Source organism: Micropterus dolomieu, linkage group LG05 (assembly GCF_021292245.1).
Source record: "Micropterus dolomieu isolate WLL.071019.BEF.003 ecotype Adirondacks linkage group LG05, ASM2129224v1, whole genome shotgun sequence".
In the NCBI taxonomy this organism is placed as follows: Eukaryota; Metazoa; Chordata; class Actinopteri; order Centrarchiformes; family Centrarchidae; genus Micropterus; species Micropterus dolomieu.
In genome coordinates this window covers 32,211,157-32,236,803 of record NC_060154.1, presented here as the reverse complement: position 1 = coordinate 32,236,803, position 25,647 = coordinate 32,211,157, and the positions used below count along the sequence as shown (strand labels likewise).

General features: G+C 40.0%; 1 protein-coding gene across 1 annotated transcript in view; it reads right to left on the bottom strand.

Annotated features, from left to right (window-relative positions):
• Window positions 1–25,647, bottom strand: part of ptprfa (protein tyrosine phosphatase receptor type Fa) — a 223,700-nt gene that overhangs the window by 84,327 nt on the left and 113,726 nt on the right. Inside the window, exons 6-8 of the mRNA XM_046050075.1 lie at window positions 20,990–21,100; window positions 7,119–7,388; window positions 2,832–3,430 (exon numbers count right to left, since the gene is read on the bottom strand). Coding sequence (XP_045906031.1) covers window positions 2,832–3,430; window positions 7,119–7,388; window positions 20,990–21,100 — 980 coding nt within the window. The remainder of the gene's footprint in view (window positions 1–2,831; window positions 3,431–7,118; window positions 7,389–20,989; window positions 21,101–25,647) is intronic.

The window sequence follows — 25,647 nt, the reverse complement described above, 5'->3', positions numbered from 1 at the left end:
CTTACTACCCCACCAGAGCACTGCGCTCCCAGAATGCAGGGTTACTTGTGGCTCCTAGAGTCTCCAAAAGTAGACTAGGAGCCAGAGCGTTCAGCTATCAAGCTCCTCTCCTGTGGAACCAGGTTCCAGTTTGGGTTCAGGAGGCAGACACCATCTCCACATTTAAGAGTAGGCTTAAGACTTTCCTCTTTGATAAAGCTTATAGTTAGGGCTGGCTCAGGTGAGTCCTGAACCATCCCTTAGTTATGCTGCTATAGGCCTAGACTGCCGGGGGATTTCCCATGATGCACTGAGCTCCTCTCTCCTCTACTTTCTTTCCCTCTGTATGCAACCTCATCCCATTATTGCATGTTACTAACACAACTTCTCCCCTTTCCGGTAGTCTTGTGCTTTCTCGTCCCTCTCCTCTCTCCTTCTATCACTTCCTGCAGGTGTTTCTGGCTCTGGAGCTGTGGAGTCTGGATCTGTGGCTACAGGTCACCTGCTGCCCCCGTGTTCCTGCTCAACACCCTCTGCTACAACAACTATTGTTACTAGTCCTATTGTTATTATTGTTATTATTATCATTAACATTACTATTGTTATCATTAACACTACTATACATATCTATACCATTTTTCCATTTAGTCTATAGCAACATCACCTTTACTGTCTGTACCTCTGTGTGTGTATATTGTGTAGGCTGCCTCCCCCCTCTCTCTCTCTCTCTCTCTCTCTGTTCCCTTCTTCCTTCACCCCCAACCGGTCGAGGCAGATGGCCGCCCACCCTGAGCCATGGTTCTGCTCGAGGTTTCTGCCTCTTAAAAGGAAGTTTTTCCTTGCCTCTGTCACCTAGTGCTGCTCTTGGTGGGAACTGTTGGGCTTCTGTAAATAACATCATAGAGTACGGTCTAGACCTGCTCTTTTATGAAAAGCGCTGTGAGATAACTGTTGTTGTGATTTTGTGCTATATAAATAAAATTGAATTGAATTGAATTGAATTGAATGGTGATGTGAAGGCAAACAAAGCAACCACAGGATTTCATGATAGCAAAGATGTGATCTGAGCATTATTTCCAAAGTTAAACCACTAATAAAACCATCTTCTAACGGCTGATTAATAGGACAAAAGCTGTTAAAAAAAAGGAGGGCCAGTAGTACTCTGTTTACCTTGTCAGCTTATTAAGTCCATAAAACATTTGTGACAGCGATACCACAGTGTACTATAGGATAATAATAATAATACTTATCTTGGTTCGTTTGTAAAACTGCAGTGTGAACATGAACCAGACCAGGACGAAAATGCAGTGTACATACATACATACAGTGTATAATTTTTTTCACTTGGTCCAGACCAAATGAACTGAACTACAGGTGTGAAAGCACCCTTAGACATAGAATAATGGTCCCAGTCCGTTTCACGCAGTTACATATATAGATTTTACATTTAAAAGGAGCACTGGCATCAGATCAGTTGTTGGTATTAGTCCATCACTAATTTGATTTTGCCTATTTAAACTAGAGAGTCATTCTAAAGTTTCAAGATCAGTGAGGATGGAACTTTGTTCTGTTGCATTGTTTCTGTTTTTTAGTGATTTTTTGCCTGAGCTCAGTCAACAGCCCAACTGCTCTTGATGATATGATAGTGGACAGCCACATAATAGATGGCATGACTTGGGGAAATTTTACATTAATCACAGTGATGCTCTGATAAAACAATGGGTAGAAGGACCTATCCTTCTCAGTCTGATACTAGTTACTAGACACTGTAATATGCATTTAAGGCAAAATGATTTATGTCTGTCTGGAAGGGTGATGAACTCTATCCCACAAATAAATAACATGGGTCAGCTGAATTTGGGTGGCATTATCTACTATTGCAGCCCTGCTGTGATGTCAGGTTTCTTCCAGCCAAGCACAGTAAGATGAGAACACACAAAAACAGGCTCTCTGTGAATGCAATACCATGTTTATTCCCTTTTGTGCAGGAAGACACTTTGTCCATTTGATAAAGTGTGTGAGAACTTCATATTACACAAACACACACACACACACGCGCACACACACACACACACACACACACACACACACAGTTGTGTTTAGCTGGTAAATATTTGACAGACTGATGTTTCACATTACAGCTCAGTTTTTCTGCAATTTCAAAATGATGGTTGTGTAACACAGGGGAACTATATTTATCTAACACACTTCTGCTGCTACCAAGCCATGCAACCCAGTTCTAGCATGGGTCTATTACACAGAAACACATACATTTAAAACAAGCAGCTTGACGATTGGCGCTCTCTAATTGCACAATAATTAGGAAGTCATGGAGGTGTGGTTTAGAGGTGCTACATGGTACAGTGAAGATGACTGTTGGCTGTGGATTATGTCACACTGCTGGGTTTGTTGGTGTTAATTTTTCTAATTGTCCCTGCACCAGAGGCATTTACCCTCTGTATTCTGTTTTTACAGTTAGTGTACCTGCTGCTCTGTGTCTGCTGGATGTGTAAATAGACAAATCTTTGCTTACACTTTTGCCATAACACTTTACAAGGTGATAATATGTCAGTGTTGTATTTACAGCTTGTTCCACTGCAACCAAAGACCAAAGAGATCTATTAATGCAGCTTTACATAACACTGTGAATACAGCACCTTTACGTGTAAGGGACTATTTTCAGTATGGGTCTGCTACTTTTTTTTGATCTGAGTAATTCTTCCATCACTGTCCAGCAGTACTCTTGCTGCCACAGAATAATCCAGATGACTCCCACCTTGTAGCATACACCTTAAAATGCAATGCGACTGTGAAAACTTCAGATTTATCTTATGCCATTGCTTTGCAGAAACAGCGAGCGCATTCTCACCTCCCTGCTGGGTCTTGATCTGCAGAACATCAGAGGGAGGCCCGTCTCCCACAGAGGTGAAGCCTAGCACCCTCAGGCTGTAAGTGATATCTGGGGTGAGACCTGAGATGGTGGTGAGCTGGCTGTCATCTGTGTTGTGCTTCTGCCAGGCACTGAGTGGGGCGTCATGCTTGGAGCTGTAGTAGACCCGGTATCCCTGGATTTGGCCATTGGGTTCCTCTGGAGGTTCCCACTGGACAAGCATGGTGCTGGAGCTTAGCATGCGTGCCTGGACATGAAGAGGAGGTGATGACGGTGCCTGCTCGCTTGTACGGGTGTCCACGTTACTGCTGGGGGGCCCACGGCCGACATTGTTGACAGCCATGACACGAAAGTCATATTCAGAGAAGGGGCTAAGGCCGCCGATACTGTATCGTGTTGTAGCTACTCCATCTACTTCCTGGAAGCCGTTGTCAGACAGTTTGCTGCGATACTGGATCACATAGTAGGACACCGGTTCTGGGTTGCCAGAATCCCAGGTCAAGGTGACACTAGTGGCCGTGGTTTCTGTCACAATGAGGGAAGTGGGCTGCTTGGGCAGGGCTGTTAGAAAGTAAAGACAGACGAGAGAGTCAGACAAACAAGTCTCTGCAGTCTTCTTTTTTCCACCTCTCTGACATGAAGGTCTGGCAGGAGGAACACCCAGCTCAGAGTACATGGAACTCTTCAACACCAGTCTAACAGTAATTATCTTTCAGGAGCCTGTCTCTGCCCTCTCCGGATCAGCACAGGGCCAGCAGGCTGAGCACATGTATTATGTTTCCAAGCGATGGGTGCATGTCTGTAGTCTACCTAACAAGAGCTAGAGATTATCAGAAGCGCTTATATTTAATGCAGCCCACCAGCAGAGCCTATTGTTGTTTTTTAAAGATATAAAAAAACGATCTATTCATTTCATATGGAGCCCGACCAGGTGTCATGGAACAAATAAATGAGTTAAAGAGGTCATATTATGGTCATTTTCAGGTTCATAATTTTGTTTAGGTGTTTTAGGTACCAGAATAGGTTTAAATTGCTTTAATTGGTGTTTTTCCAGAGGTGTTTAAGGGTGTGCCTGACTAGCAGCTAGGAGAGCATTATAACTATGTGTTACATAGTGATGCAGATAGGTTACAATGATAAAGACTACAATCGAGCTGTTTTCAGGCAGTTCAGAGCAGTGTTTTCTATGGGAGATGGGAACTCCCTTTGGGGTGGGCTTCACTTTGCAAACCTATTACATGCACAAAAAGATATACAACACAACACAGCAAATTGAAAAGAGTTACATTTTTGGTGTTAGAGGAATTTGAGTAAATGTATAGGTAATTCTACTCTGATAGAGTCAGATCCATTATAGTTGACTCTCAGTTGATAAGGAGTTGGTGTCAAAACAGTGTAAAAACAAAAACAGTGTAACTAAATCAAACCTGTATGTGTAATCGTATAAATATTAACTCTGAACATCTTACTCTTAAAGAGGTGGCATTATGGTTTTTGGCTTTTCCCCTCTCCTTTATTGAGTTAAATATCTTTTTTGTGCATGTAATAGGTTTGCAAAGTGAAAAAGCCCAAAGTCCACCCCAAAGGGAGTTCCCATCTCCCACAGAAAACTCTGCTCTGAACTGCCTGAAAACAGCTCGTTTGTAGTCCAGCCTTTACTTCCCTTTCTGGTGACATCACAATGCTCGCGGAGTGACTAGTCCGACACGCCCTCAAAAACAGCGGTGGAAAACACTGAGCTGCAGCACACAGCTCTCCTCTCCCTTCCAAACACTAGCTACCCTCCAGGCAGTCAGTGGACATGAAGTTGTTACTGTGATGTAGAGACAGAGCTCAGTTAAAACTTTATGGATGAAAGATACTTTTGTTACAGATTAATAACTCACCACTCTGAAACTCTTGCTCCAGTCCAAATTGCCAACCTGGTGGGCAACATGTAGCCTACAGCTGAATCGAAGCTGTTTACCGTTTTTTCGCTGACCCGCCTTTCTCTCCTTCTGAATGGCTATTACTGGCCTTTCGCTGACCTGCCCTTCTCTGCAAGTGTCTTGCTCAGGGACACAATGGTGGATGGGTCACAGAAGGAATTGAAACCGGGTCTCTCACATCAAAGGCATGTGTCTTATCCACTGGCCCATCGCCACCCCCAGAAGGGACACATTTGTGCTGCGCTGGCCACTGGGTTCAGTGCCAAAGCGCAATGAATGTGAACTTTGACCATGCATTCAGCTAACAAAATGGTGCGCTGCGCATTGCTTGTCTTAGCAACAAACTGACAATGGCGAGGCGCAAGCCATGGGAAATGATGAGTTTCATAGCGCAGTGGTGCTGTTGTGTGTCTGAAAGGCCCATGAAACCTTTATTTTGCTAACTTTATTTTCTAAATATCTTTTGGGGGGGATATGGAAGACTTAAATTAGTGTTGACATGTGGTTTGTATATATATAATTATTAATATCACAATAAACTAATTCAATAATTGTATGCACCTCAACAGCACAACACAGCTTCAAGCCAGCTGCTACCACTCTAGGTGCTCCTCCCTACACTGAGCGTTTAAATTAATACAATTCAATTTAAACAGTAACAATTTAATCCAAATGCAGTTTTTATTTTGATTTTGGATGGTTGGATTTTGCCAATTATCATTGTGTTTGACATGGCTTGTTTTTCTAAACTGAAATTTCTAAAACAAAAAAGTAATCTGTGTGCATGCATTAATTTAAGAGCATGATTTATTGATTTGTGCAAATAAATTAGTTTTTTATTCCTCCTTAAGTATTAAGCTGTTGGGAAGAGACCAGGATGGATTGTTGCATGTACAACATGCAGGACTATGACACTGGAGACCAGGCTTCAAAAATCAAAACATCAAAAGTGATGCTTGATGTAAAATGGGTGATAATATTCAAATTAGAAAATAAGAAAATAAAACAAAACTGACAAACAGGCACAAATGAATTCACTATCTGATCATCTGTCAGTTTCTGTCATCATCTTCCACTCCCTCCCCTGACGCCTAAAATCTTCATCTGTTGTGGCTGAAATAAATATTCCCTGATGGGATATTTTCATCTTCTCTTTTCATTTTATTTATAGTGTGTATGTTGGTTACCTGCATAGTCATGAAATTCATAGGAAGTGCTTCATTTTAGGATTAGTGTGAGTTTAAGAGAAACGCATTCCTGGAGCAGCAGCTAAATCAATCAATCGAGTGTACTTTATTAAAGAGACTTCCGTGCAGTAACATGAAGAGCAGCAAGCTGAAAGCTGTAGTGCTAATTAAGCATTGTATTTATACTGAACTACCCCAAGTTAAAATCTATCTTTATCGTTTACAACACTTCAGTTTTGTGATGTATGTAAATTAATATGTAACACAGCTGACTAATTATTTAAAATGTATTCAGCATCATCTTCAGTACTGTAGACTGCTAATGTCTGCTGATTTGGGAAATATGTGTATAATGAAAGCACTTTTGTAGAAATGCTCTTCAGAAAAGCTCTTAACCTCTAAGATGGATCATTGTTGGAAAACAGGTCGGAACTTGCAAAGTACGTTTAAATGTTTAAAACGTTTAAAATGTCTTTGAAAAACTTTGACTTTGACAGAATCACTAAAACAATCCGGCCATTATGAAAATAACCAATGAAAAAGGCCATCACCTTTCTATTGTGCACCTACTTGTCATGGTTAACTAGCAGCTTTATCCATTCTCCAAAACACCAACAGTGCAGCATCCAGGCACCAGTTCATATAACCCTTCCCTCCTCAGCAACTGCTGCTGGCCCCACCTATGCCAAGGCTAATAAAGCACCACTACTGAGGAATGATTCTACTGGGTCATCCTTCTGCAAGGAGTTTGAAAATAGAAAGCCTACTTAATATAAAAATGTTGTATTGATTATTGCAGTATTGCTTGAAAGTACACAGATGATTTGGCAGAAATTGCAGTTAGTGCACATTGTATCTGTCAAAAAAAAAAAAGCTTGTCAGAGATTTTCTTTGTCATACATACTGTTCCCATTGTCAAAAGTATCTCAAAACAACCACAAAAGCATCTACAGCAAATTATATATTTTCTATATATAACATATACAATAGTAAATGTTAGCATTCAGCTGCATATATTAATTTCTCCTGTAAACAAATGTATTATTTAGACATTATTCAAATGTTTTCTGCTTCCACGTCCTCCACTGTCCTATGTGAGATCACATCTACCGAGACACACCCAGTGTTTCTGACCTTTGACAGTGATCTGGGCTGTGGTCTCAATCATGCCCAGGGAGGATATGGCCACACAGGTGTAGTTGGTGGACTGCCGGATGTTAGTGAGCTCCAGGACGTTGCGGCCAATAGGCATCTCCTCCTCCCGAGTCAGCTCCACTTCGCCACTAATCCACTTGACATAAGGCATGGGAGCACCAACCGCAACGCAGGTCAGGTTGACGCTGCCACCGGGCATCACCTCATGATTGGTTGGGGGGATGGAGAAACGGGGAGGCACACGACGAACTGTAAAGAAAGTAAAGAAAGGTAGTGTGAGAGGACACAGAGGAGGAGGTGTGGGGGGTGGGGTTGGGAGGGTTTGGGTGTTTCACTGGACCAGTGGGCAGACTTCATATTTGAATGGCATGGCTTGGACTGTGCACCAGTGTGCGTGAACTGGTGAGAGCGGATTAGCCCAAATAACATCAGCATCGGCCTGGTGGAGTTTTACTGTCCCTAAAGTCTGTTTTAGACCACTTCATGAGAGGTTGATGTGTTTTTCTACTATTAACTCAGTTTAAAGCCAATTTTTAGGCAGCAATACATCAATACTCTTCATTATAACTGATTTCAGTTGTGATTTTGGTAACACTTTCAATGTCTATGCCTGTGACTCAGTCACACAGAGTAATCTGACCTCATTTTACAGTCCTTAAATGATAAGATAAATTAAGATATACCTTTATTACTCACTCACTGACTCATCGTCAACCGCTTATCCTGTGTACAGGGTCGTGGGGGGGCTGGAGCCAATTCCAGTTGACATCAGGCGAAAGGCGGAGTACACCCTGGACAGGTCGCCAGTCCATCACAGGGCACACATAAATACAAACCACCACTCACACTCACAACTAATGACAATTTAGAATTGCCAATAAACCTAGTCTGCACGCTTTGGACGGTGGGAAGAAGCGGGCAAGATCCTACACAGACACGGCGATACCTTTATTAATAGAATTAAAATTCAGGTTGACACAGCAGCACAGAGGAATGTAAAAGAACAGGTACAATTAAAGTTAATAAAAATGCTTTAAAGCCCCTTTTCCACTGCATAGTACCAGCTCGACTCGCCTTTGTTTGGTTTTCCATTGTGGAAAAGTTGTACCTGTACCTGCTTCCAGGTACTTTTTTTCACCTCCATCGAGATTCCATGCGAGCTGAGGCTATACTAAAATGTGACGTGAAAACATGGCAGACTACTGATTGGTCAGAGAGAATCGTCACTGTTCACTGCATCATCATTGGGCGGGCCAGATAGAGGCTAGCAACAGAAAGTTTTGGAAATTTGGGCCGTTTGGACATTTCTATATGCAGATACTGGATGAATAATGGCAGACTGTGCGGTTTATTGGAGAAAGAACTTCCAGGAAATCCGTGTTCCTGTTGGTGAGGGAAATTTCCGGAATTTTATTTATGTGTTAACAATATTTAACAGGTATCGCTGTCGGGATATAGCTTGTTAGCTTAGCTCATTATGCTAATTAGCCAGATACGTTAGCTCACGTTATGTTAACGGTAAACTTTACAAACGGGCAATGTAAGATTTTAGCTACGTCCTGTAACAGAGTCACTGTTCAGTTAGATACTATTAGAAGTAGCTGCACCTGAACACGATGGACACGAAGGGTTGGGAGTATTTTCAACTTATACTAGAGTGATGTTCTTTAGCAAGAGTTCAGCTTTAACGTTTCATGTTTTATCTGAAGTATACTATTAGCTTTTCAGTAAGTAGTAAATACAGGGAGTGCCAATATATGTATAGAATTTATTACAATGTGAACTATAAACCATATCTTTTTTTAAATGGCTCTATAACTCAAATATGGACAATATTTAAAACTCAAAGTAAACAGAAAGAGAGAAAGCCTTTCCACGTCACTCCACGCTAACAGCACAACGACGAGGCTTCCCAAGTCTCTGCAGCTCTCTGGCACCAGGTGGGACATCTGATTCACAGTGTGACTCTGAGGGGAAAATGTGTAATAAATGCTTCAGGTGATGAAAAATATAAATTAACAATACAAATGAGTCTTTAAAAATAGATCATTTTGGAGGAGTTAATTTTCTAATGTAATTTAATTCAAAAAGTGAATTTTTGATGTTCATGGAAATAAAAACTCCAGTATCTCAAAATGTATAAAAATTTTAGAATAGCCTAAATACATTTCTGTATTGTAAATAATACAGAAATGTCAACTGGAGAAGAGCTCTCTAATCAGCTAATTAACTCAAAACAGTGTTTTAATGTTGACAGCACTATTATGTCACATACGTGGGAGAAAATGGAACAAAGGAGGCAATCTTTAAATCCTAGTAACATTAAGTACAGTTTAAGTTTTGAGTAGCAGACATGGAGACATCAGATCCTCAACTAGAATTGATCACTAAAATCTTGTGACAAATATAAAAAGCACCTTTCTCTCACAAGTATCCTATTCCAGACAATAATCTAACAGCACTAACGTTACTCAAAATAGTGGTGTGGGGAATTAATTAAGGTGATAGCAACGTTTTACAAGATATATTCCATCATGTAACTAAGGACTCTACTGCTAGCTTATTACGTTTATTACAAGTAACGTTAACATATAATTAGGTGACAGCCAAATAAACGACTTGTAACTACCATTATGTAAAATATAGTATTAACTCCTTAGCATGAGATAACTCTGTCACGTCGAGCTAGGTGAGAGTGGTTTCAGCAACACGTCAGCTCACCTCCACCCACGGCCCGCCTCTTTGCCCATTTTTGGTTATCCTGGAGTGATGCATGGTGACGTAAATATAAATGCTCCGTATAGCACCTTTCTAGTCTTTTCGACCACTTAAAGCGCTTTTACACTACTTCTGCATTCATAATTCACACACATTCATACACTGAGCCTAAGTGCTCAAGCAGAAAGTAACATTGGGTATGGGTGTTAGGGGCTTACACTGTGGATCAGAGGCTTTTCCACGGGTTTCGTCTTTGTTTAACAACAGAGGGGGAAGAACAAGGTGACAAATTGGATCTGTTTCTCAGTGTAGAAAAATCTGATGTATTGTGAGAGGTAATGATAATAGAGCTGATAACTGGGAAGTCGCACTAGTAGTGTGTAAAGTATATTTGGCTGAACACTGACAGCTTTGGGTGGGTTTTGGAGTACATGCATGGGCTAAATATTACTGTAGTGGAGGATAGAATGCAGTTTTTTGGCCACTGCTTACAGAGAAACGTACCGGATTTCATGGCAAACCATCCTCAGTCCAGAATTGCACTTCCACAAGTTATAGTCATACATTATCATCTATTATTATTAGCTTTGAGACTAATCGGTGTTGTTGCAGGTCACAGATTAGTTTTTTTATGTTTGGTTTATGGTGGTTTTGGCCCTAACATTATTAGGGAAACTTGATCTCTCATGTCCAGCTTTTATTGCATGGCAGTATATGGGAGAACGATCTAATGGTGGAAGTTTCAGCGGGTGCACCGCAAAAGCCAAGCCTTGACGTCTAATTTCCCCATTGATCTTCCAACACTCACAGGTGGCCTGAAACACTAGAGTCAGTAATACACCAGAGAGCTTACTGATAGATATCATAACATTGAAATTACCTGTTTGTATTACCTGTCCTTACCATAGCAAAGTGGGGTAGGTAGAGAACTAAAATAGGATGTATTAGCCTCAGCTGGCCAGCAGTTACATCGGCAATGTTTTTCCAAAGTAATGAATCTGAATATTGGATTGAAACTAGTGAACCTTTAGCAAACATTTCAGTTTTACAATATGAATGCAATATAAGGTCTGTGGTTTGTAGCCTTCACATACTATTCATCCTCACAGGACTACAGCAAAAATGTAAGGACAACATAGAAGTGGTTATTTAAAGGTGCCAGATAAAAGCAGTGCCAATATGTTTCCTCATTTTATTACACAAAGTCTAAAATAGCATGAAAAGATTTAGTTTTGTTAGTCAATTTTCAATCAGAAATTTAGATTCCTTCTAAATTATTCATTCAGTCATTTGTCATTATGCAGCTTTTATCAAATGTAATGCCATTTTACATTTTTAAAGTTTGCAAATTAGCATGTTTGTACAGCTACGCAAACAAATTAAAATGTGTATTTACAACTTTCAATTACTGGTAATCTGAAAGGCTCAGCTCATTCTTTTCCAGTGACAGTCCAGTACAATGCCGACACAAGTGTTTATGCCAAACCAATCCACCTGCCGATCTTGTATCCATATTACCCACACTCCCTGATATTTGAACTCCTTCATTTGGGGAAGGGACACTCCCAACCCTAAAGGAAGAATACAACAATGTTAAAAACCTTTTACCATGTTAAGGTGGCAAATCTCAGAGGGAGAAGGATGTTGCTCATGCAAATTAGTAACTTGTAATATTGGGCTATATAAGTAAAATTGACTCGACTTGACATTCTTCTCCCTATAGCCTCATCATCCAGCTCCCACTGGGGAATCACAAAGCCCTGAGACTTATGCTGATTGGTAACTGCAGTGCAAGGTTTTGGGGCGGTTAACCCAAATGTATTTAAAAAATATTGTCCCACTGTGGCCTTTGATAGACTTTTAGGCACTGACATCATAAAATAGACAGTGTCTATTTTTATATATATAATTGATTGATGTGCACATGCTAGGTGAATATGAGACCTTCAGTTCGATTCAAGTCAGGTAACACTGATATGCTTGCTTGTTGATAATTAGAAACAGTTCTATGTTCTGATGCTGGATGGTGTCAAGGTGCTGGCCAGCACTGAGGGAATCAACATGTTCTTACATTAGTCAACTAGAAGCCATGAAGTTACCCGATGCGAATGGAAGATGGTCACGATGTGAGGACAAAAGGTTATTGAGTCAGAAGTTAAAAGTGATATTATTAGTGCTACTGTCTGGACAATGGTCAGATGGATGGACAACTGAGGTGCTGATGCCAGGTTAGACTGAATTTGTCACTCAGTTGTCATGATGACATTTGTAACATATGTACATATGGAGCAGCTGATAGTTAGAATGCAGAAAAATTCAAATCTTTATTGGCATGCCTGAGAAAGGAGACGGGGGGGAGTGAATAAGATTTGGGTCCTAATAAAGAAAATGCTGGGGAAGGTAGGAGAACCTAAGATGGGTGGGGAAGCAAACATCTGTATGCACTGCCAGGGAAGTCATGCAGCAGCGCAGGTGAAGAGGTAGCATCATGCTTACCGCAGGATTCATAGACAGGAATTAAGCACATTAATTAATTGAAAAATGTTGTGAATGACATGTCAAGCAGAAACTGATTTTGTCTTCAGCTGGGCTGATGACATCCCAGCTTCAAACCTAATGTGAATCTAATCATTTTTCTTTAATTCCATAGTAACAAGTCAGTACTTCAAACTTGGAACTGTACATTAAAATTTCCTTTAAAAAAAAGATTTGGTGTAATGTCAAAAATGTAACTTGAAAGGACAGTGCACCCTTCTTTTACCAGTTCAGTTTAGTGTGATTGTAAGACTTTGAGTTGTAAAATTGTTTGCCTTTAAAAATCCCCAAATGCACATGCCCTACAAGTTCCACTGTGCTGGGAAAAACCACACAGCCCACAGCTCAGAACTTGAGTCATCCTCCAAAACATTGTTGGCCGACCTAATGCTTTCAGCATGTTAGGGAAGCTACAAAAATATGTTAAATTCCTCTCTATGGCATTTAGAATGTATGATGTTACTTTATGTTGACAAAACAAACTACTTCAGAAACCATGACCATTTCAATAACCTTCCTTATTCACTCCCTATTCAAGTCCAACTTGAATGAGCATTTCAGTTTTGTAACAACCAGAATGACTTTCTCTGATGTGGTGAGTGGGGTGGCGATGGCCACTTCCACCAATGTGTCCCTGAGCAAGAAACTTAACCCCTAGTTGCTCCAGAAGTATGCAACCTCTGACATATATAGCAATTGTAAGTCGCTTTGGACAAAAGCGTCAGTTAAATGAGTAAACATTTGGGCAAATGGAGCAAGATAATGCAACTTCACTCTAGGCTACGTAAGTTGCCTTACAGTTGAACTTAGATAATTTAAATGAATGAATCACCTGATAATCTACACGGTTTCATCCAAAAATTAAACCTAAATCAATAATTGTAATTGCTGGTTTGCCATCATACAAATGTATCACCTAATTTGTTGTTTTTTCTATTTCAGCTCTTACACTTCTTGAAAAGTTGTCAATATGTTAAAATAAATAAATTTGAAATGAATTAATTATCTTTGTGTCTTACAAAGCGATGAGGCGCTTGGAGCACAGCAAAGCACAAGGTGCCTTTTGCTTAGCAACTCAACATGGAAAGCAGAAGTGGGATCTGTGCTGATTTACAGGTTTGTTGTATGTAACATCCAGTGCTGGCCAAAACATCAGTCAAAATGGAAATTATGAGGAAATGTGATTTTAAATGCACCTAGTCTTAGATTCAAAGCACCTTAGTGCTTTGACCTTCATGCAGCATCTCTCTATGTATTCTCTGACCTCAGACATAAAGCCACAAAGAAACAAGAACAAAAACACTGTTTCTGTAGCATAAAAGACAACCAACAAGCTGCACCACAAGTCTGCTACATATCAAACAGTAACACTTCAGCTAGGGCTGCAATTCTCACCAGTAGTATTTCACTCCCCCTCAATTTCTAAGCTCCTACGTGTTCTCCTGTTAATGATTCAGCAGTACGAGTCTTAGAAAAAGCTGTAAACATGTCTATTTTGTCTATAGGCTATTTTGCTCTCTTGGAGCGTCTAGTTTTCTAGCAGACACAGATAAGAGGACAGCATGGTAAAAGCAGTGTGAGCTGATGTAATGGTCAGACAGCATATGACAGCTGGGACGAGGCATGCCTTTGAATTTGCCATAACAATAAAAACATGATCAGCATGCTGGAGGGGACCTCATGGGACTGACACAGTAGCAAAATTTTGTGAAGTGAGCACAAACTCTGAACTCAGATTAGGTTGCGAGCACAAATTATGTAATCTATGTTCATTCACCAAGTGTGAGGTGTGTGACAACAGTACAAATTGGACACTTCATTATAATCTCTGTTTTGTTTGGGCAAGTAATAAAGCTTTCTTCCAAATTAGGCTAAAGTTTTATTAAAGAGTAACCATCCCTAAGCAATCTATGCATGACTGTACATGTAATGGTGAAAATTTTCAGGGATGAAACCTTTTTAAAAACCTACAACGCTCTTATTGTGCAATTGTTTCTCCCACTAGGGAAACTGCTGATCAAATCAAGTGGACGACTTAAAGGAAGCAGGCTAAATCAGTCCTCGATACAACAATGAAGGTTCTTCAACATAGAAACACAGGTAGTCCTTATTATTTAGTGATGCTATAAATGTATGTTATGGAAATCAGTTTAATTATTTCATCTTTGTTTCTAAGAAGCAATCAAATGTTTTTTAGTTTGGCATGGCAGAGGGCTCTAAAGGCACTTTCAGACACAACACGATTTTCGCTGGGTTCAGCACACTCAAAGTTCATTCTAGTTGACATACTGTGTGGTGTACTGCACTTCACTCAGTGAAAAGCCGTTGTTTACTGCATGTCAGCTAGTGTGTTTTATGGGCTCATTGATATCTCAGCCAACCTGTCTCTTTGTGCTTCACATTGTTTTAATACCTATTTTTTGATTAATAAAAGTTTAGATTTTATTATTACTAGTGCTAGGGACCTGTTGTTTGTGGCTCCAAGGGGGGCCTCCACTATCTTCCAATTTCTTAGCTGTCCATCAATTGTATATCACCTCAATTTATTGTATTTCACCTATTTAACCAAGAATGATAGAGCTAGAGACTGATGTAATGAATTTCTTGGGGCCACTGGGTAGTAGGATTAGGGTGCTTTAACTCTTAGGGTTTTCTGTATGTAGGTTAGAAATTATACTGTAGATTGCATGTGCTTCATTTATTTGTAGTATTTATTTAGACAATGTGTTAGTACTTCAAATATTTGCTTAGTGTTTGGGCCCCTGTGTACAAGCTTCAGATAGCTTAAAAAAGGTGTCCCACAAATCTGCATTATTTCTAATGATTGTACTTGTATTTTAATGTTTGGTGAAAAAACTAAACTGGACTGAACTAAACTGAACTGAGCTTGGTATCCTGCAGCGACAAAGACTAAAACTAACACTAAAACTAATAAAAACTAAACCAAAACTAAGCATTTTCAAAAAATTAAAACTAAACTAAACCAGCAAACTCGTGTTAAAAACTAATTAAAACAAAACTGAACTTGAAGACAAAACGTCAAAATGAAATAAAAATAAAAACTATAATAACCTTGGTCTGAACGCTTCATTGTCCCAGTTGGGAACAAAATGCCACACATTGTTTAGAATATAGAATTCATCCAAAATTTACCCAGAAACTGAAAAGTTTTAAACTAATTAACGTTTATCTTGTACTTATGATTCAACCAGGAGAGTTCCATGCCCAGTCACGGAAGTGCAGGAATAGCTGGAGAGCTAACATTAGGCCTTTCTTAATCTGTGTTCAGGGTTTCTTTTATAAAACTGTAAGTAGAAAAGACTACTAAAGGTTGCGTACGTACAAAACACAGGAAGTGCGACACGCAAAAATATTCTAATTTATAATATAGTGCGCACGTAGGCCCTACGCCAATTTCCTTTTATAAATCACAATCAACTTGAAATGTGGTGTATGTGAGCGAGCTCCTTGTTCGACTCTTGAAACACCTATAGTTGCCTATAAATGGTCAGTAAAATGCCCCTCATTAATATTAATACGTATTGACTGCATGAAGATAAAGACGGCAAATTCTGACAGAAAAGCTACAAAAATAAATTTAATTTAACCCAGTGTGACACTGATGTTCATTTTGGTGAAGCAGAAGCATGTTGTTTGGTGGTTGTTTTCATAGTTGTTCGCTTGTGCACCTTATTTATACCATTGATGCCATACGTGCTATTAACTTAAGTATTTATTGCTGCCCTTAGTATTTATTGTCAGTTGTAGATCTTGTTCTGGAATGATGCTCTGTTGACGCTTGTATGCTGTTCCTCAAATGTAAGTCGCTTTTGATAAAATGAGTAAATGTAATGCAATATAATGTTAATAAATAGTGTTTTGATATTTTTCCACTAAGCACATTTTTTGTCCAATAAAATTTTTGACCAGAACTACAGTGTAGATATTGTTAATGTTGTTAACGACTCTACAGAGGCGCATAGAGGCCCATTATCAACAACCATCAGCCTTGTGATCCAATGGCAAGTTGTGTTTGCTAATCCAAGTTTACCATTTTAAAATGCCAATTGATCTTTAGAAAACCCTTTTGCAATCATGGTAGATAGATAGATATTCCATTACTAATCAGTTGTTTGCAGCAACAATAGTCATTTTCAACATGAACAAAGTCTACACTGTCTTTCTGATCAATCTGATGTGATTTTATTGGACAAAAACTGTGCTTTTCTTTTGAAAACAAGGAATTTTCTATGTGACCCCAAACTTTTGAACGTATATAACACATACTGTATATGTATCCAAGAACAGTCCAAATCCTGTTGCTGCTGTTTTGCATATTGTATCTGGGATACTTTGGGAATTGACTTGGGGTATTCAAGCATCCCTCCATGCATTTTGCATCAACTAGCGACATTTTTTCAAGTGATGAATTAAACAGTTAGATTTGAAATATTTGATGGATTTGACAAAAATAATGTCTACTTGAAAATTTGCAATGCTTTTGTGGATGTGAGGACCAGCTAATCAGCATCTGTGGTCATTCCAGTGAGAACAGTCTAATCTCAGTAGCCCTTTGGTAATTTACTGGTGACACATGTCTCCATAGAGTTTTAATCATAATATTTAATTCCTTTTGGAAGATTACCTTTGGTCTCTCAGTTGAAATCTAAAATTTGTCACTTCTACATTTGTTTGTCTGAGGGCAAAGTTCATACTCTTATAGAGCATTTAATGTTCTACTACCCTGTTGTGCCTGTGTGGATGTTTGGCTCCTGGTTATATCAGAAATAATGCTGTTTTTGTTCATTAATAAATGAAACATTAATTGTCTACGCTTATTTGTTCCACTTGACAAGTTCAAACTCCCAAGATCATCAATTTTAAACTTGTTCTAGTTTGTATTGAGAAAGGCCTATTGCCTGTGTAGAAAATGAAGAGGAATTACACAAGAACCTTGAACACCTGAAATGACATCCCTTATTTGGAAACGTTTGGGGTTTGGTCACTCTTTATTTTGAAAACAAAAAAAAAAGAAGAAATTTCACTTCACAAAGTTACTACTTCCTACACTGCCATTTCACATCCTCCATGTAAGCCTTTCCTGGTGGGGAAATGTATTTGTGATTCTCATGCTCACTTCACAAAATTGTCATGTGGCACAAGGCAACATATACTGTAGCAGCAGGGTGGGGGTGGGGGGTGCAGTTGGGGTAGCACTGTGGGTTAGGGGTCCTGAGAGAGTGGCCGGGACGGGCCTGAGGCGCCTAGCGAGATGCCAGCGCGGCACGGCTCCTGTCTGCCAGGCCTTGTCTTTAGGAGGGTAAAGAGTGAAAAAACCAACCTTCCCGTTGATCTGAGTGGTGAGATTTGGATTGTATTTTTGGATGGCGGGGTGCAATGATGATGGAGGGATTTAAGATAAGGTGAAAAAAGAAACAACAAGAGGGGCAAAATAAGGAGTAGGAGGAAGAAGACAAGGAGAAACAAAGAGAGTAAAACAGGCAAATATCTGCTTATCCATTAACGAGTGAGAAAATCACAGTAGGGACAATAGCCTGTGCAGCACAGTGACAAACGCACACACACACACACACACACACACACACACACAGTATGTACATCATATGGCACATAATGCAATGCACACTCATCACACACCCAAAGCAAAATTCCATGAAGGATACAGTCTTACATAAGCAGAATAAGACACATAGTAAGATCATCAAAGCTAATCTAATTCTGACTGTTCCAGTGTTTCAAGTCAGCACCGACACAAATACACACACAGAAGCAGACACAGACATGCAATTACACACGCATACACACACACACGCACCTCCCTGCCCATAACTTTGCTGCAGTGTTTGAGCCCTTCAGAGCCAGCATTAAGACCGCACTGAGGAGGCCGAGGTTAGCTGACATCCAGACTTCATTAAGCATACAAAGCAGACAGTGTTACTGCCCACATTTATTCTGCCCATTTGTGAGCTCAGCCTCTGATCCCTGAAATCAATGAGCACATAAACATAGCCCCCGATTGGATTAGTTAAACACTCACCTTGAAAATGTGTACTTCTTTTGCCATGGGCCCAGTCCTAACTACAAACAGATTCCTTTCTATGGAGGAACACCTGATAAGCTTGGACACTGTCCTGTTGGCCCACTTATCCACTAACTGATAACACCGGCACTTGTTCATGTGTGATCGGGCAGTGACTATATTTATAGACTTCAATCATCGAACTACTTTAACCAAGATAGTATTGTATGTTGATGAAACTTTTTAAATATGTTTGATCTACTTTTATTCTAATTTTCTCTGAGTATTCCTCCATTATTCAAAATCAAGCCAGACATTTATGTTTTGAGTATGGTGATTAAATAGCATGCACATTTTTCTAGAAGTCCCCTTTTTTAAAGAATTTTAGTGCCAATACCAAAACCATCCTCTCACACACAGTACAGAGACAAGCTTGAAATACTCTCTCACATGTACAATAGAAGAGGTGCAACCAAAGCATAACTGTTGCAGTCGTGTATACAGAAGGATAAGCATTTGAGAGATGAACAGCAACATATACAGTCTGTGTATATGACTGAGTGGAAGAGGGATTGTGGGCTGGGGCATCAAATACAGGGATGGAAAATCCATGGAAAGGAAGAGGAATATACCAAACATAACAAAAAAGAAGACACACACGTGTTGCAGTGTTTGCCACACTGTGAGATGAAAATGGAAACCACACACCTAAAGAGGTTTAGGGGGTTAAAGCAACACAGACCAGAACCTTGAAAAGAGAAGAAGATATTATAAATGATAATAATCTGACTTGGCTGACTACAGTTCTGTTTGGTTTAGTGGAGGAGTGGAGATTTGAGACAACTGTGGAACTTTATAGTAACAAAATATCTTCAAAACTATGTCTTCATTTATTGTTTTTATTTATTGAGAGATTCTTGGAAAGTGTATTCTACTTTTTTTTTTGTACTCAAAGGCAATTTTATCCCAGGTGTGAGCACTTCATTACCTGTTATTGAGAAATGCATCTGTTGGTGAGAAAATAAAAATGTACATCTGCTTGCACATATGTATTTCCTAGACACACACGCACATAGGCCTCTTTACCAGGAAGAGTCAGTCAGCCTCATTTTATTTGTTTAATTAAAATGTGTAAATGGGTTTGCTTGCCATAGATTCTTATTGTTGTAATTTTACACTGGATGTGAAACACTGAAAAAAACATGTCAGAATGACTACACAGGGTTCATACTGAATCATTTCCCTCATGGATGGAAGAATAACGTAAGACTGGAGGGGATAGGTAGGTAGGTTTTTTTCTCACAATATAACAAGTTATAGAGTGAAATTGTGTTTTGTAACTCCCTTCTGCTACATAGCAGACAATATACATTAATACAGAATGGATCATGCATTTGGTAAGTGTGTGTATCTGTCAACACTACTGGACTCAAATTTATGACTGTATTCTTAAGGACCTCTTGTGGTTGCAGTGATTCACAGTTTTTGAAAAACCTATTATTGACTGCCGACTCCTCACTCTGGCTGATAGGTAAGTATGGTAGTTACCTATGTGATGTTAGTAAAATATGTTACGCAAGATAAAATAAGTCAATGTTGACTTTTGACTTTTAACTGAATCAGACCGCTGAAGCAGTATATTACCTGTGGTTAAAATTAGTTGTTGCTCTTTGACGGTATCCATTCATGGCTAGTATGGACAGAAGGAATGATTATAGCGACCAATAACTGAAAAAAATCAAAACCTATACTTTAAATAAAGCCTTCTGACTATCTAAGTATGGGGGTTCACATGCTTTAGGGTTAAGACAAGGTGATCTAATATGATTTTTGACATGGGCCAATAGGCATGATTTACAAAGAACTGTTAAAAAAAAGAACATTTTGTATTTAGCAAGTAGAAGTAGAAGAAGAAAAATTGCATCAAAGAGCATTTCAATGGAAACTAAGCAGTAATGAGTCACTCCCATGCTTTGAAAATTGCCCTTGAGAACCTGACACTGGTTATGGGTAATTGAGTTGTTTGTTGATAAGGCCTACTTATGCAAAGCCCCAAGGCCTACTTTCACTGTGCTGGTTTTTGTTGCAGCACATCCAGACGACTTGAGACGCTTTAGGGGAATTTCAGGGAATGCTCATCTTCTTCCACATGGGACACGTGTGGAAAGACCCCACACGTAGAACTCCACCTTGCCAAAACAAAGAGGCAGAACTGCAGCCAACCTCTCTTTCACCACTGATGAGTCAAAACATCCCCCTTGTCACTGTGAGGTTAGGCAGGTCAAGCAAACTAACAACAGGGCATTGGAGCAAAATACATAAATCACCAGACAGGAGAGAAAGACAAGACAGAAAAGGAGATAGAGAGAGCAGAAAAGCGGAGAAATGAGAGCAGAGGCTGGACAGGCATCAACAGGTTTGACGTTCACTGCAGTTGAATCCAGAGAACCAGTTTCCCTATTAGCAGTCAGGAGGCAGAGGAGGTAATAAGAGAGGACCTTACTGTTGGAAACAGCAACCTGAATGACAGTGGGTGCAGGGTCAAGAGGGAGCTTACCTCGAACATAAAGGTTAGCCGGAGCAGAGTAGCGAGTCCCTGCGCTGTTGACTGCCACACACTCGTACTTGCCCTGGTCCGACTCCTCGCTGTTCTCAATCTGAAGCGCTCCTGGGGAGGGAGGCCAAAATGTCACAGTTCAGGTCTGCGCCACAGTGTGGTAGAGGAATCTGATTTAGAAACAGGAATACTGGTCCTACACACACTTTGCTGTCCATATCCTTGCCTAAATGAACCCAAATTTGATGCTGCAATATTTTAATAGCATGCCTGTAAAGAAAGTAGGAAAGGCAATGACCATTTATTAGGCTTGTTCAAGATGACCCAGGACTTCTGTCCAACTTGCTTATTACCAGCTGCAGTGTCATTCTAACACAGTCAGTGTTAAAGTGGTGAGTAACAAGGTTGCAGTTCAGAGCCAGGTGAAGCAGCTGCTCTCCACTGACCGAAGAAGCTAAGAATAAGGCTAGCAATATTCTAAATGCTTCTAGTTCTTGCAACAGGTGACGTATTCCTTCATTTCAATGATCTGGAGCACTGTACATGAGCACTGGGAGGTTTGCTATAAGGGATTTTGTGATATTACCACCTGGATCGAAGCAGAAAAATACTTTTGAAATTAGCAGCAATAGCTTAAAAACCCTGCTTGACCAAAACCTTTAGTATAACACTTATGCTCTATTGCATTTCCATTTGCCAGACCTTTCCTTTCCTAACCCTAACCTCCACTGCTTTAAAAACCCAGAGTACTTCTTATGTATGCCTAAGTTCTCATTTCAATTTGGGGAAAGAACTGGTAAAACACAAGCTGTAACTTACCTGACACCATGATTTACATCCATTAATTTCAAGAACACTCCATAACAATTTCATAGCACATATACAAACATTCAATATTCTGTTGTCAGTAGAAATGTTAGGTTTGAGATATAAAACATGAATGTATTTTTACTGACTATGCTATTATATCTAATTATATATTGGCTGTGAATGTGACATACATCATGCAGTTTTGCTGTGGACAGTAATATATGTGAAAAAGAAAATGTTAACAATGTACATATTTCAGAATACACTCCTGAAATGTAACATGGGATGGGTTTATAACACAATGTTAAGAATTAGTTGAAGATAAAATAAATTAAAAATCAGCTTTTGAAATAATGTGAGTGTGGCCACATCCCTGGTGGACCTGGTGCAGACCGCGAGCCCAGAGATGGAGGTAGAGCAACCTTCATCTGGGATGCAGCCAGCACGGACATTCTGCCTGAGATGTATGTCCTTAAACTACACTCTCCCTCTCACTCACACAGTATGTAAGTAAGCCTTTTCCCACATATATCAAAACATCATGTCAAAATTAGAATGAAAGAGCTGTGTATCTTTTTTCAAAGTGCTTAACTTACTCCCATTAAGAGTCACCAATCGTCACAATGTTTCTGATGGTGAAGAGGAGTATGAGGAGAGGAGATTGTCTCTCTCACTGCATATTCAGCACACCTAAAAGGCAGAGGCCTTTTAAGAGAAAATGCTTAATTCTCTCCAGTGAATTGCAAACAGATGCTGATGGATGTCAACTCTCTAACTTCTTGGCATGAAAAAGGCTAATCAGTGCTGCCAGAGAAGGTATGACTTCTTACAGATGAAGACTATGAAGTCCTCAACAAAATGGTAGAAGCTGCTGCAACTTCCTCTGCCCTTCAAGACGTTGAGCCTTCAAGAATGGAGCTTCCTCTCTCTGCAGCTTCCAAAGACAGCGTGCAGAGGTCAAACCTTTACATGTTAGTGACAAGCAGTTTACAGACTACTAATTATGCAGTTGCGCATTCCCAAAATGCTAATAGACTCACTTCTATGACCTGGCTCACTGGCACTACATGTGCAGTGACATCTCAGAGAACTGACAGTAGTCAGCTTAACATTTAGATAGAGAGGAATGCAATGCAGTATTTTTGATCTATGTACAGGAGCTTTATTTATGTTAGCAACAAGCCAGATCATGTCCATATATGGTAATGTAACAACTTGGATATCCATGTTGCTTGTGGTAGTAACCTTCGTAGAGAAGCTGATGGACTGTAAGGCTTTGTTCACGCATGTAGTTGGTTTGGTTTAGGTGGTTACACACCTAATCTGTTAGGTGCAGTTTGCTTTTTTGGGGGGTTTGTTTAGGCTGGTTGAAAGCTGTCAAACAACTGGACTGGGACCACCTGAAAAGCTTCTAATGTGACTCAGGTTCATTTCCTTTATGGAGAAAGCAAAGCAGATAAACTGTGTGACAGTACTGAGATTGAAGTATCTCTTAAATGCGACTTTAGAGGGAATTCAAGTGCTAAGCTACTATTTAGTCCATTTCCTTATCATGGACACTGTCAACAAGGCAATCTGTATGCGATCTATGTAATTATCCAAGAACACTTGGTCACCATGGTAACACATAATTGTCAGCCTGGGGATTATTCCCTGATACGTTAAGGTGAGTTAATACAGAGCTGTGTTATTATGTCTACTTGTTCTACTACATGTATTTTAGCAGTTCCCCATTATTATGTACGGTATAGTTTCTGTCATGGGTCCATAATGTGCTGATGATTCTGGATGACACTTGCCAAAGCTGTCCAATAAATGAGTAGCCATTCAACGCATGTGACATCATGTTTACTCAACTTGGTTCCTTTCTAAGAAACCATGAACATCACATGAACGAGAACTAAAAACAAACCTTGTCTTCTTTCTTTTCTGTCTGGACCAACTGAAATAAACTATAGGTGTGAAAGCATCCTTAAAGAGGTGGTATTCTGCTTTTTGGCTTTTCCCCTCTCCTTTATTGAGTTATATCTCTTTTTTGTGCATGTCACAGGTTTGCAAAGTGAAAAAGCCCAAAGTCCAGCCCAAAGGGAGTTCCCATCTCCCACAGAAAGCTCTGCTCTGAACCGCCTGAAAACAGCTGGTTTGTAGTCCAGCCCTTCACTTCCTTTACTTGTGACGTCACAATGCAAATGCGTCATAAAGCTTGCCAAGCGGCTAGCGGGGTCAGGCACGCCCTCAAACCAAGCTAGTCTGAGCGGAGGCCCTTTGGCTCGACTCGCCTTTGTTTGGGTTTCCATTGTAGAAATGTTGGACCTGTACCTGCTTCAAGGTGCTTTTTTTCGTATCACCTCCGTCGAGGTTCCAAGCGAGCTGTGGGAAACTAAAATGTAGCGTGAAAACATGACAGACTGCTGATTGGTCAGAGAGAATCGTCACTATTCACTGCATCATCATTGCTGCACCAGACAGAGGCCAGCAACAGAAAGTTGTATATTTTACAGTTTTTGTATGGAATTTCATCACTAAATCCACTTCTAAGAAGTTTTGAGGTGAGAAATCAGCTGTGTAGATTTCGAATATTGACAGTTTTACGAGAAGTGATGGCGGAACAAAAATATGCTTGAATATTTAATAATGAGTTGAGGAGCTCCGCAAGTGGCTGCGGGGGGAAGCCTGCTGTGACCCGCGGGAGGAGCGTGTGAGGCCGGCCAGCCGCCCGCTCACAGAGCCCTCTGCTCCCGCCGTCACACAGACCGCTGCAGCAACAACGGCAGAGGAAAACACAGCTGGAAGGTTTTCATACTGCTTATCTGTCTTTACATTCTGAGTAATATTGAAACGTTTTAACTTAAAAAACAGAAAGCTGTGTGGATCGCTGCAGCTGTGTGTGGAAAACAGAGCAGGGCCGAGTAGAGTCGAGTCTATCGATTTGGTAGCATTTTTCGGCAAGGCAGCATAGATCGTCAGAACACCGGCAACAGTTCAACGTTTAGTCCTAAAAGACGATGCAACTCCGACTCTGTTCGGGCCTGGAAATTCACAATCACAACCTGTAAGTATGCTTTATTGGTTGTGAATTATATTTAAAATAAACGCGGCAATATAACTTCACAGACTGTTCGAGTGCAGAGTTGTCATAAACGTTGGCTAACACAGCTAAAGTTATAGCTATAATACTAACGTTACACCTGATGTGAGAGCTACTGAGCAAACGTTCAAATTGTTTGGCCAATTTTTATGTAAAATTGAGTTGAAATATGGTGATTTTTGTAGTGGTTTATGGTAAGATGTGGAACAATGATGTTGTGGACTTGTGAGTAACTTATACCATCTGCTAGGTTACGGTCTCAGTCTGAAGCGGCTTTGATTTGGATCACACTACCTTGTTTCTTACGACCCGCCCTTCTCCGCTTCTGATTGGCTAGTAGTCCTTACCTGGGAACTGCGCATGTGCAACTCCCAACAAATATTTTATACGAGTAACTCTGTAGCTCAAGAGAGGAGCGTCCAACACACAGGGTGAAAAGAGGAGCTGCAGCAATGTGCAGTATGAGAAAAATATGGTGTTTTTTGAAAATTAAACCATGTAAACCTGTTCTGGTACAACCCCTAATTAAGAACCTGAAAATGAGCATAATACCACCTCTTTAAGTGTTCACACTGACCTAAGAATTGAAAAGTAACTTATTTTACAACCTGTCATCCTGTATCATCACCCCTTCACAGACCTCTGAGAAAAAAAGTTTATTATTATTATTATTATTATTATCTGCTACGAAGCTATAACAGTGCTTAAATAATAACTGCAAGTCACTGCCTGAACTGTCTGCCATGAGTGCCAGTGTCAC